Source organism: Microcebus murinus, chromosome 7 (genome assembly GCF_040939455.1).
Source record: "Microcebus murinus isolate Inina chromosome 7, M.murinus_Inina_mat1.0, whole genome shotgun sequence".
NCBI classification, from domain to species: domain Eukaryota; kingdom Metazoa; phylum Chordata; class Mammalia; order Primates; family Cheirogaleidae; genus Microcebus; species Microcebus murinus.
In genome coordinates this window covers 67546815-67560513 of record NC_134110.1, presented here as the reverse complement: position 1 = coordinate 67560513, position 13699 = coordinate 67546815, and the positions used below count along the sequence as shown (strand labels likewise).

At 34.9% G+C, this 13699-nt stretch overlaps 1 protein-coding gene across 2 annotated transcripts in view; it reads left to right on the top strand.

The window, feature by feature from the left end:
• The window catches only part of TMEM67 (transmembrane protein 67), a 50637-nt gene extending 41081 nt beyond the window's left edge, over positions 1 to 9556 (top strand). The window contains exons 24-29 of one of the 2 annotated variants that reach the window (XR_001156091.3): positions 2014 to 2130; positions 2237 to 2341; positions 2900 to 3002; positions 5988 to 6130; positions 7082 to 7223; positions 8282 to 9556. Coding sequence is in view for 1 of the 2 variants with exons in the window: in XM_012772866.2 (XP_012628320.1) it covers positions 2014 to 2130; positions 2237 to 2341; positions 2900 to 3002; positions 5988 to 6130; positions 7082 to 7162 (549 nt within the window). In the remaining variant the exon portion in view is untranslated. Of the gene's footprint in view, positions 1 to 2013; positions 2131 to 2236; positions 2342 to 2899; positions 3003 to 5987; positions 6131 to 7081; positions 8260 to 8281 lie in introns of those variants that run through there. The other variant, XM_012772866.2, reaches the window with a different exon arrangement.
• Positions 9557 to 13699: the final 4143 nt, after the last annotated feature.

Below are 13699 nucleotides of genomic sequence, written 5' to 3'. Positions count from 1 at the left end.
TATAAACTTAATGGTTTTCTCCTCTTCAAATTAGCCATCTTTTTAAAAGAATAGTGAAAAGAAAATACTTAATAGCATCAAGGAAATCATGAAATGGGCAACCACAGAACTATTGGTAGCAAGATAAACGTTTACAGACCTTCTGGAAAGCATTTGGGCAATATATACCAAGAGATTTTTTTGTTGTTGTTGAGACAGGGTCTCGCTGTGTCACACAGGCTGGAGTAAAGTGGCACGGTCATAGCTCGGTGCAGCCTTGGAGTCCTGGAGGGTTCAAGTGATCCTCCTTCCTCAGCTTCCCAAGTAGCTGGAACTACAAGCACGCACCACCACGACCTGCTAATTTTTATAGGTTTTTTTTGTAGGGACAGAATTTTGCTGTTGCCAGGCTAGTCTCTAACTCCAGGGCTCAAGCAGTAACACCCTACCACCCCTAGCTTCCCAAAGTGCTGGGATTACATCTTTGAGCCACCACACCTGGCCCCAAGAGATTTTTAAGAGTCCATGATCTTTGATTCATTGATTTCATTAATTTAACTTCATAAAAAATTACCAATATGAACAGCTAATTAAATTCAGGATCTTCATCACAGGTATTTTTTGTAAGGGAAAAATATATAAAAATTGGAGAATATAAATTGGTTTACATTTGCCAATGAAATCTTAAGTAGATATACAATCATATTTTATAGGATATTTAATGACATGATGAATTGCTCATGATATAATGTTAAGTGAAAAAGAAATCAATGTGATCCCAATTTTATGCTATCCATTTGTATATGCCTTGGAAAAAGGACCAGTAATGAAACTCCTTAAAATATCTGTATCTCTGGATGTTGAGATTATAGACAATGTTTTTCTTTTCAGTACTTCTCTATATTTTATAAATTCTCTGCAATGGCATGTATTTTTTTAATTTTTTAATTTTTTTTTATTTTTGAGACAGAATCTCACTCTGTCACCTTGGCTAGAGTACAGTGGTGTCATCAAAGCTCACGGCAACTTCAGACTCATGGGCTTAAGCAATCCTCCTGCCTCAGCCTGATGAGTACCTGAGACTACAGGCACATGCCACCACATCCAGCTAATTTTTTCTATTTTTTATAAAGACAGGATCTTGCCCTTGCTCAGGCTGGTCTCAAACTCCTGACCTCAAGCAATCCTCCTGCCCCGGCCTCCCAAAGTGCTAGGATTACAGGAATGAGCCACTGTGCATAGGTGCATATACTTTTTTAATCAAGAAAAAAGTAATTTTTAAGAATATAGACATTCACTACATGTATTCTTCTTTTAAATCTGTAGAAAGCCGAGTGCCATATTGGGTTTTGCAAGTTTGGTTTAGACAAAGGAGGAGAATATTTATTAAGCTGTGGAGTAGACAAACAGGCTTCATATAGGCAAGAGAACTGGAATCAAACCTTGAAGCATCAATCAAATCCAGAACATTTTATATAGGTGTGGTTGTCAGGATTCAAGTCTTGTCAAGGAGACCTAAAATGGATATCTGGTCCATAACATTAACTGTTCAGTCATATATCACTACCTTTTTATGGGAATTAATTAAGGAAGCATTTCAAAAAGGTTTAGAAGACAAAAACAGATTATCAACAATTATAAAACAAGTTAATTCCAAGACAAGGCCTTTTGGTATATATTAAAGAGCAATAAGGTTAATAAAAAGGTAGGAATATCCATATATAATAGACTTAGTATGATATATATACTTTTTTATTTTTATTTTTTTTTTAGTAGAGCAGAGTAAAGGAGATGACATAAAGACCTACAGGGGAGTATGAATTAAAATGAAGAAGAAATTAGTAAAATCTAGAGGGGAGTGGGAATATTGGATAATATTAGAATCTCTGTCTCAGATATAGTTTCAGTAAATTTCACTTAGTTTCTGAATCTTGTAATGGGTGATACCAGCTAAAAGAAAAATGCTGTATTTTCTTTTTCAGATAGGACATTTTTTATAATTTTGATCTTTATTTAAATTCTTTAACTTTTCAGGAAAATTTGTGTAGCCAGAGAGGTTTGGTACCCAACACGGATGGTCAGACTTTTCAGATTGCAATTTCTAGCCAGATGAGACAACACTATGACAGAATTCATGAGACACTAATGAGGGTTTGTATAAAGTACAGTTCATGTATATTTTGCCAATATTTAATGTTATTTAAATACTAAGAACATAAGACATGTTGCATTTATTTGTTTCTCCCTTTTACATTAGAAAAATGGCCCAGCTAGACTACTGACTTCATCAGCAAGTACTTTTGAGCACAGTGTAAGAGCGTATCATACCATGAATAAATTTCTTGGCTCTTTCATTGATCATGTATGTATGTTAACATTTGTATTTAAGCTAAAATCAAATGCAATTTTTAAAAAGTTAAGTGGAAATGTCCGTCAAATGTAATAATTAGGAATATTATGTTTTAGAAAGATATTTTTAGCCATTAACAAACTATGGCTTAGGTATAGAGTTAAGTTATGTAAAAGTAAAATGAGATTTTACATATGTGTTAACAATAATAATTTCCTTAAAGTATGTCTATACTGGAATTTTGTTAGCCAGTTACCAAAATAATACTGTATTATTAATTATTGAAATTCTTAGGTTATGCTTATGATTATCTTCCTGAAAAGCTTGTTATAAATTGGTTTTCAGTATATCTAGCCCCATATACTATTTAAATTTAATACTATTTAAAATTTAAAACATTCCTAAAGAGAATTTTGTTATAAATCCCAGTATAGCAAATTCAGTCTTTTCGCAGAACATATTTTCTTTATCTTCTATTCATTTTTCATTTTTCCTCCTGCTGATTTTACATTAATTGGAAAGCATTTGTTTCACTGCTATTTTTGAAATAGTTTTGTCTTTTTATATTAGGTTCACAAGGAGATGGACTACTTTATAAAAGATAAATTGCTTCTTGAAAGAATTCTTGGAATGGAATTTATGGAACCAATGGAAAAAAGCATCTTTTACAATGGTATATTTCAAATGCCTTTGCTAAACTTGATTACTGTTTCCAACTTTGGGGTAGGGGAAAATGCTGGTGGTTATTTTTTCCTTGATTTAATAATTTTATATAAAAACAAAGGAAACATACTGAATGCAGTTAACCTCATGGAATTATGATAGTTTTCTGTGTTCCATTTCATGTTGCAGGAAACTGCTATAAGAAAGTATGAAAAGCTAAATTTCAAAATCAACAGTACACATAGAAGAGATTGTAAAACAAATACTAAAATTCATATTGTATTGAAATGTTCATTCAATGGCAAACTTTTGAAACACTTAAATAAGAGTAACATTTGCAATTAATGTTTAGCATCTAACTTTTTTCAAGTTCCTAAAAATTACAGATATTTGTGACAGGAATAATGGTTTCTTATCAATAAAAAGATAGTATTTATATCACTTGTAATAGGACTGATAACTTGTTGTATGAGTTGGTAAGAATGGAAATGGTATAAGCAATGTCCTGCCCTAAATATGATTTATTCATTTGAATGCCAGATGTTGTGCCAGTCCTAGGATATACAAACCAGTGGTCCTCCCTCAGGCATCTTGTTTAGTAGCCTGTGGAAGATAGACATGTGAATGAGTAAGTAGGTGGTGCTAGAATAGAAGCCAGGCTTACAGATTATGCTGAGGACAGAAGGGAGGATAGACAATCTAACCAGACACAGGGTGAAGCTAGAGTAGGAAAATGAAGAAATTTAAGCTGGGTTTTAAAAAATAAGTAGCTACTTGTCAACAGGAGGGTCAAGGGAAAAGAGAGAGGCCAAGACATCTACGTAGAAGGGGATGAGAGGACTCAAAAACAGTGTACAGATTGTACTATGCATTTATGAACTTAATGATTGAAGTCTAGTATGAAGTGGGACACAGAGTGAGAGAGAGTGCTTGAAAGATAAAGAGACAATATTCAAGGGCCTTTTCTTACATCCTAAGGAGTTTTACTCTATTCTATAGACCAGTTGTTTCCAAAAAATAATTAAGAAATAATTTTTGTGCCACAAGATTATGTAAGTTGATCCATGAAGATATGAGAAGAAAATAATAAAATGTCTATTTATATATTTGTTATATCATCATACATTTCTTAACATACATTTTTAAAAATTTATATAGAGTAGTAATTAATAAAGTGTGTCTGTTTGGGCATTGCATGCTCAGCATTTTATTCTGATAGGGATACATGATCAAAACAATTTGGAAGCCACTGCTAATTAACTTGGATATCATTGAAAAGTGCTAAGCAGATCTGATTTGTAAATTAGAAGAATTACTGTGGCAGTAGGGTAAAGGTTGAGTTTAAGAGATGCAAGATTATAGCAATATAGCTTAGTCATCATGGTTATAGCTTTCAAAGTCTTCAGGTCTTTGTTTAAAAACCTCACTTTACCATTTACTAGCTTTGTGAAGTTGAGAAAATTGCTTAATCTTTCTAAACTTTAATGCCCTCTCTGTAAAATTATGTATCACCCTCTAAAGGTTTTGTGAAATTACCATGTGTAAAGAACCTCGGACAGTACCTGTTATGGATAGACATCCAATAAAGGGATATTGTTACTATTTCTAATAATGCAATCATCCTCTCTTTCTTCTTCCTTTTTTTTTTTCCTTTGTTCTTCCTTCTCCTCCAATCTTCCTCTATTTTCATTCTATCTTCCTCCTGCTTCTATGTTCTTGCCTTTGTCTATCTTCATCTTCAGCAGGAGATGATGAGACTGTAAGCTTAGGCAGTAGCAATGGGGATAAATAAGAAAGAATTGCCAGAGATGTCAAAGGAAAAAAGAGGTAGGAGAGAAAGAGTAGTCAAAAATTATCCCGACTTCTGGCTTGTGTGACTAAGTGGTTAGTGGTAATGCCTTTACTGAGATATGGAATGCAGATGGAGGACTAGGTTTAGAGGGGGAGGGGATGAATTTAGTTTTGAATGTGTTGTATTTTGAGTCACCTTTTGGACATCTAGGACTAAATCTTAGGAGAAGGTCAGGGCACACAATAAGTTGGGGAGTCACCATATGCAGTCATTGCTGGAGCAATGTTAGTAGAAGGTCACCCAGGAAGGTCATGTAAAATAGGTTTGTTTATTTTTTAAATTGTATATACAAGTATGATATACATACAGAAGTACATAATTTATAAGGATATAACTTACAGCTCAGTGATTTTCACAAACCGAATATACCCTTGTAACTAGTACCCTTGTCAAGAGAGAACATTATTACCAGCACTCCAGACGGCCCCTTTTGTAAAACAGAGGTTCCTAACTGAGGGTCCGTGGATGGCTTCAGTGGCTCTCTGGACCTCTCTGAAACTGTTTGCAAGATTTATATATATATATTTTTTTTATTTTTTATTATTTTTATTTTTATATTTTGTTATTGTATTTTTATTTTCATTATTATTTGTATTTTTTTTTTTACTAGTGAAAGGGTCTATAGCTTTATTAGAATCTTTTTAAAAGGGCATTCACATCCCAAAAAAGACAAAACCCACTTGTAAAGTGAGCAGAGGTCTTAGAGCAAAACCTTAGAGACTATTTGAAACAGCAATTCTAAAATACTATGTACTATTCTATGCCTTGCTGGGTTTTTTTTTAAACTTAGAGAGTCTTTCTAAGATTAATTTAGCCTTAGTTATATAAAGAAATAGAGAAAGGATATTAATAGTTCTTTAAAGGTATGAACTATAAACTTATACTACTACCAATTACTAATCCTTGATCCTAATGGTAAAACTGTTTTTTTTTTGAGATTTTGTGAGTTCTTTGACTAACCTCTTCTAGATTAGCAAATCTTAATACTTTTTGTTTATTTTGTGTGTAAGCCTTGAAGTATTATAGGGAGTACTAGTTTCTCATATGCTGTTTTTAAATATACAAATTTTATCACCAGAAATTTATCATAGATTTGTTCTATTTTTAAGTTTCTAATTTATATGTCATATATTTTTTTAATAGATGAAAGTTATTCTTTCAGCAGTGTTCTGTATTATGGAAATGAAGCCACTCTTCTTATTTTTGATCTGCTATTCTTCTGTGTTGTGGATTTGGCTTGCCAAAATTTTGTTTTAGCAGCCTTTCTTACATACTTACAGCAAGAGGTAAATTTTTTAAATTTTTCTGGGTTTCTTTTAAAAGAAGTATGTAGAAAGTAGGTATTTGTTTTCATAGCAGAGAGTAACAACATATACTTTCACTAGGAATTTGTAAAGGCTTAGAATATAACTAACCCTACCAAAAGAAAAAAATAACATTTCAACCAATCACGTTCTATACTCTGTTCTTTAGGATCAATGAAATACTGGGGTCTAGTGGAAGACCTAAGTTGCTTGAGAAAACATGAGGGGAATTTGGTAGGAAGACACTTAACTGCCAATCTTCTAGATGCTAAAAGTGACCAGTGATTAGAGTCCTGTTCACCTTCACCACCAGATGTTAATGTAACAAAAAGCAAGTACTGGAGAGCTAGCTCAGGGGTCAGTACCAAAAAGCCGCTTTAGCTTAAAACACTCATACCTCCCCTGCCTGTGTAGATAAAAAACAATTGCATGGACAAGTGTGGAGCCTGAAATGGAGATTTCAAGAAATGGCAAATCTGTTTTTCTTAAAATGGTGTTATTAATATCACCTGAATATTCTCCACTATGTCAAGGAAGTATATCTGAGTCAGTAAGATGTAATTTATTAGTCCTTGATTTATTAGTCTAGAATTATGAACAAATTAAGTCCCTAACAAGTATATTCTTTTGATGTTTCTATAGCTTTTAGCATTAGAAGAAAGTTGCCTTTCTAACTATTTAACGCATATTCCTGTGAACATGAAAGGGTTTATATTATTAATTCATAAAGATATACTATAAATAGGAACATATACTGCTTTGATATTATAGAAGATGATAATAGTCTTGAAATAATTTTGTATATCACCATGGAATTCAGATGTCTGATATATGAAAAGAGTTGAGAGAATTAGCTGATTTAGATATTTTAATGGTTTGCATATTTAATTTTTTAAATAACTATTTTCATTCTGAATCGTTTTAATTTTCCAGATTTTTCGATTTATCCGTAATACAGCAGGACAAAAGAATTTGGCATCCAAGACATTGGTAGATCAAAGATTTCTGATTTAATTTATTGAATAGATTCTGAAAGACTCAGTATAATCATGGCAAAAAAATGTCATGATATCAGGTGGGTTTGCCATATTTTTAAAAACTTGTAATACAGATTATTCTGTTTTTTCTTTTTATCTGCGGAAAGATTTATTTTTATAACTTGCAAATATATAATGTGCTATAATGGGAAATATTATTTTCCCATTATGTGTGGTATTTAATTCACCAAGTGATAAATTAGCACTGACAATGAAGCAAAAAAATACCTGTTTCCAACATAACACTTTTAAATGATTTGTCTCTGTGGATCATTTTATAAGCTGGCATCTGCCTGCCTTTTTTCACATTGACAAATTATTTGATTCCAAGTTCAAAACTAGTTTTTAGTTCAATATTTTCATGAAGTTTTACATATTTATTATTAAATAAATGTTGAAAGATATTTTCAAATGTACTTAGAAATTTTATATTCTATTAGTGTTGACTCAGTTTGCCTCATTATAATTGCTCACCCTGTTTGGCATCTCATGAAATGGTACCTATTCATTCCTTTGTTGTATACTTATATTAGTAGGTCAGTATACTCTTTCCATGAAATGTGTTTACATCTCTAATGGGGTTTACATTTGTTAAGATATTATATGTGAAGTTTTTCCCAATATAGTTTTTTGTACATTCTTACTATTTTAACAGTACTCCTCTAAAGTTTTGCTCTTTAATTATGTTTAAGGATTTTAAATAAAAAATACACTGTAAATTTATCATGTTATGTTGACATGGTGATTTATTGAAAGCAAACTTATGCTTCATAAGTCAGTAGGCTTATATTTTTTTAATATGGAAAAAATTAGGATCTAAAATATAATTCTGAGCCATGTAGCTAATAGTTTTCCATGATATGATTTTTTTTGTCAGTGTACTCTTTAATAATTCTTTTCATTGTATACCATATAGTTGAAAGGCCCTCATAGTTCAAGCAAACCAACATTTTTTACTACTTTCTATGTTAATGATGTATAAATACTTAAAATGCAATGCTGTGTAAATACTGTTTATATTTCTCAATTGAAACTATATAATAAAACATTTGATATTTCTGTTTTCTATTTGATTGATGTATATCTCATGAACTAGGCTTTGGGAAGATAGCACTATTCCAGTCATTGCCAAAGTTGAATCTTCCATAATTTCCCTGAATCTGGAGGATGACTAAGGAGAAAGAGGGAGGCTAATACGTCTTTGAAACTCCAGTTTCTGAAGGATCACAGTACAGGAATACCTCTATACAAGCTGCAGAGACAAATAAATATTCTGGCATGGATTTTTAAAATCACCCACTCAAGCATATGAAAGAATGACAACCGTCATCCCACATATGAAAAGTTAATATTAGTATACATGATTTTAAATGGTAAATTTCAAAATACAGGATCAGTTGGCTCACTTGCTGATAAATGAAAACAGAGAAAGCATTTAAAAATTCATTCTAAGTTAATTTTGTACAATATTTTTATTTTGGTTATCTAATCATAAAATATAATATAAAAAACATGTTCATATTTTCATACACTGTTGGCTCCTTTGTTCACATTGCCACAATTTAAATTTTATGGTCATGTGCATAATTCTACACTAGATGCATTATCTTTTTTCTATTCCTGTAGTACCAAGTCACCGTACTTTGCATCTTACATCCCTAATTTTACTGATTACCTAGAAACATTCGATATTTTTTTATCATTTTATAATGAAACAAAACCTAGAGAGGTTCTTTATAAGCTGTTATGTACTTTATATCCTCTTTAGAAATATAAAGACCCCTAAAATACTCTGCAGCCCAGTGCCTCTGTTATGAGAGATTTATAAATACTTACTTCTCTGGCACTGCTGTCCCAACTAACTTTCTTTTGAGAAGACTCTGCTGGTTACCTACATTGAGGAGCTTTCAAAATGATCATTAACTCAATGCTTGCAGGTATGAAGCATGTATCCTTTTTGTTGTCTATAAATATTGACCAACATAAGCTGAAGGGAAATAAATGTTAAGTTAGGGAACAGGAACCAGTGTGGCTTAATGGAAAATGCTTCAGATTTAGTAACAGATGCCCTGTATTCAAATGAGAATTTTGCCCTTCTCACTTATGAGCTTTGGTACCTTGAACCAAGTCATTTGGTATCTTTGAGCTTCATTCTGAATCTCTACAATGGAAATAATACCCTTTGCTTACCTAAGGATTAGTTTTTAAAGAAATGCTTATCACATTGAATAAAGTATGAACACTGGAATTTTTATAACTTTTGGTTTAAAATATCTGCCTCAAAATATATTTTCTATCTTTATAATAAATTAATTCCATGATATTAAAGCTCTGATTACTCATCTCAATAAATAACCAGTGAAAATTCTGAGCCTTCCTTCTTCTTCTGCAGCCACCCTAGCCTAGCCAGGAAGGGGCCCAGCTAGAGGTAACAAACTTGCATTGTACAGGAAGACAAAGAAGGAGCTTTCATCCCCCAATGTGGGAGACAGAGTTTATGATACAGTGTGGAGAAAAAGGGGAATAGTGTAATATTGTCTCTGGAAGGGAGGGTTTCTTTCAGTTACTTCATTCATTCATTCATTCATTCATTCCAACAATGTTTCTACCTCTTTCCACACCTCAGCCCCTCAGGAAGCTCTTACAATTAGTGGAAGAAACAGGCAGGTATATTAACCAATAATTACAGCAATATGAAAAATGCTACAGTCACCAGAGTTTGACATAAGGAAAGCTTTTAACTCTGCATCCAGGTTTTTAGGGATTTGACCTCAGAGAGGTGGTATTTGATCTAAAATGTAAAGATAGGCCGGGCGCGGTGGCTCACGCCTGTAATCCTAGCTCTTGGGAGGCCGAGGTGGGCGGATTGCTCAAGGTCAGGAGTTCAAAACCAGCCTGAGTAAGAGCGAGACCCCGTCTCTACTATAAATAGAAAGAAATTAATTGGCCAACTGATATATATATAAAAAATTAGCCGGGCATGGTGGCACATGCCTGTAGTCCCAGCTACTCGGGAGGCTGAGGCAGAAGGATCGCTTGAGCCCAGGAGTTTGAGGTTGCTGTGAGCTAGGCTGACGCCACGGCACTCACTCTAGCCTGGACAACAAAGCGAGACTCTGTCTCAAAAAAAAAAAAATAAATAAATAAAAATAAAAAAAAATAAAATGTAAAGATAAACAAAAAGACAAATACAAACAAGGAAGGAACAGTATATGCTCAGAGACGAAGGAGCACATAGCAGTTTGGGGCACTATAGGTAGTTTGAATACAGAGTACATGTACTGTTTATATTGTTTTAATTTTCTGTGTATTATATTCTGGCATCTTAAAAAATCTTCCTGGCTGGTGAGCCGTTGCCCCTTCTGGGGATAGCCAATTCTCAGAGATACAAAAGGAGGAGCATTCTTTGATATGCAGATGAATCAATCCTGAGCCATACTTCTGCTCCCCTGCCCTTAAATGACGGGAGCCAACATTCCTCTGCCTTAATCATCCCAGGGCCAGGTAACAGGCAGCTAGAGACAACCCCTATAGTTTACAGCATGCTGAAATTATTCAAACTAGCCAACCCCAAACTGTGTACCCTTCCCTGCCTTGCCTTGTCCTCGGAAATGCCAATAAAGGCCTAGGGCCAGCCCCTCGATCCTGCCCCTTCTGCCTCCTGACAGCTGCTTTCCCATGTGGCTGCGCGCAGAGTGCTGGGCCTGCTGTTTCTAGGACTTGTGAGTACAATCAACTGTTTGCTTGTGTTTGCCCTTGTGGCCACGCCTGATTATCACAAAAAAGAACACAGAACAGTATATTCGAGGGTTTGAGAGGGAGTTGAGGTTGAAAAGGAAAATGGGTCACCATCATTAATAGTTTTTACATCAAACTGTGTCTCCATCATGTGTGCTGCCTGCCTTCAAATGAATACTTCAGTGCCCCAGAGAGACAGCAAATGGACAGAGGAGCAAGAGGGAATCTTCCAGAGTCCTGTTGCTCTGGAATGATTGATAGTCCCGGGGCTAGGAGACTGTGTTCACACTCCCTGTTGCCTGGTTGCATGTTGTCTGCAAGAAAATGCACTGCCCTATTGCCCGTAAGAGAGGCACCAATGATAGTGGTTGAGAGTACAGACTCTGGAGCCAGACTGGCCTGTGTTCACGTCCTGGTTAAACACTCAACTAGATGGCCGATTTGGGTGCATTGTGATTAACTTTACTCATCGGTAAAGGGGATTAGTAGTACCTGCTTCATAGAGTTATTGGGGAGATTAAGTGAGTTACTGTGTGTATGGTGCTTAAAAGAGTGCCTAGCAAATAGTAAACGCAGTGTTAAGTGTTAGCTGTATAGTAGTAGTCGTCGAAGTTAATCCCATTAATATTTAATTCTAAAAGCGAGAGCCAGATTAGTCTCACTGGAGACTGTATGAAGACACTTTCACATTGCTGAGTGTGCTAGAAGTAGCAATAGACAAAGCAACCTGTGGCTTTAAAAAATAACTTTACTTCTATTATCATTATAATAATTATTGCTTAGGTTGTATTTATTATTATATATGGCAAAGAAATACATGGCTATGAAACAAATGACTAGTGGAGTCTAGAAACAGATCTACAGGTGGTGACCTGCAATGCAGTGAGGAAAGGCTATTCTTTAGACAGTCAATTGAATATCCCAGTGGAAAAAAAAATGAAGACCCCTACATGTCACACTTACCCCAAAATCAGTTTTAGGTAGATAGTAGATCTACATGTTAAAGGGACTGGGCACAGTGCCTCATGCCTATAGTTGCAGCAACTCATGAGGCTGAGGTGGGAGGATTGCTTGAGGCCAGGAGTCTATGATCTGTGATTGTACCACTGCATCCAGCCTGGGTGACAAAAGTGAAAGGGTAAATGATAAAGTTTCTAGACAATAACATAGGGAAATATATACATGACTTTGGTTTTGGTCTTAAGACCCAAAAAAAATGAACCATAAAAGAAAAAATCAGTAAATTGGACTTTATAATTTCCATTAAATTTACACTTATGTACATTTACATTAAGTATAAATTTGAAATTTACATTAAAATTGGGAACTCTGTACCTCAAAAGACCCCATTATAAGAATGAAAAGGCAGACCTTAATATGAGAAAAAAATATTTACATATCTGACAAAGCATTCCTATTCAGAATAAAGAACTCATAAAGTCAATAAGGAAAAGACAGACAACCCAAAAGAAAAATGAGCAAAACATTCACATAGCCATCCCTCAAAACAGGGTTCCCAAATGACCAATAAGCACCTGTGAAAAGTACCCAACCTTATTTGTCATGAGAATGCAAAACAAAACCATGAGATACCACTACAAAACCACAAAAATGACTACAATTTTGGAAACAGTTAAAACACCATTTGTTGGCAAGGATGTGTGGAGTAAATGAACGTTCATACTACATTTACTATGTAAAATGTTAATCTGTAATTTTCGATTGTACTGTTCTGAATCTGAGAGACATGAAGACCCGAAGTCTGCAGTTTGAATTCGACCAGCAGATGGCAGTAACGCGCCCAGTAAGCTTTCCGGGCCAGGGCGGGGGTTCTTACTGCGCTGGCAGGAGCCTGGAGGAGCGCGGTTTCTCCCTGCACTTCACTACCTTGTCACCCCCCCCACCCCCGACTTCTGTCATCTCCCCCTTTACTGCACCAGAGTGTTGGGAAGCTCAGCTGAGTTTTTTTAAAACCCAGGTTTGGGAATTAATACAAAAATTAGTTATATCCTTTCATCCATCTCTTAGGGAAGTGGGTCACAAAACAGGTCATGCCTCAGAAAAAAATTAAGAGTGAATTATCTGTCTAATGATTCTCCCTCTCCTCATTTTAATGAAACACATATTTATATTAAGATCTTTAAAAAAAAACTATTATCCAGAGTACATAATACTCCTTTTACACGTACAATCTCCCCACCTGGAATGCTAGGTGCTAAGGATAGGGAGGTGGATAAGACATGGTCTCTACTTTTATAGAGCTTATAGTTGAACAGAAAAGACAGAACAAATAAATTCAAGTATAATAAGTACTGTATTAGTATCCTACTGCTTCTGTGACAAATTATCACAGTTTAGTGGCTTAAAGATACCCAAAATTATTCATATCTTCTTGTAATTATGGACATCAGAAGTCTGAAATGGGTTTCACTGGACTAAGATCGAGTTGTCAGCAGGGGCTTTGTTTCTTCTGGAAGCTCCAGGGAAGGCTCCATTTCTCTTGTCTTTTCCCGCCCCTAGAGGCCACCTGCATTCTGTGGCTCTTGCCCCTTCTCTGTCTGAAAGCCAGAGTGTGGATCTTCAGATCTCTCTCTGACTATGACTCTCTTGCCTCCTTTCACTTATAAGGACTTCTGGGACTACATTTGGCCCACCGGATAATTCAGGATCATTTTCCCATCTCGAGATCCTTAGCTAAGTCACATCTGCAAAGTCCTTTATTCCCAGGCCCTGGGGAATGGACATGGACATCTTGGGGGGGGGCAGCTATTCTGCC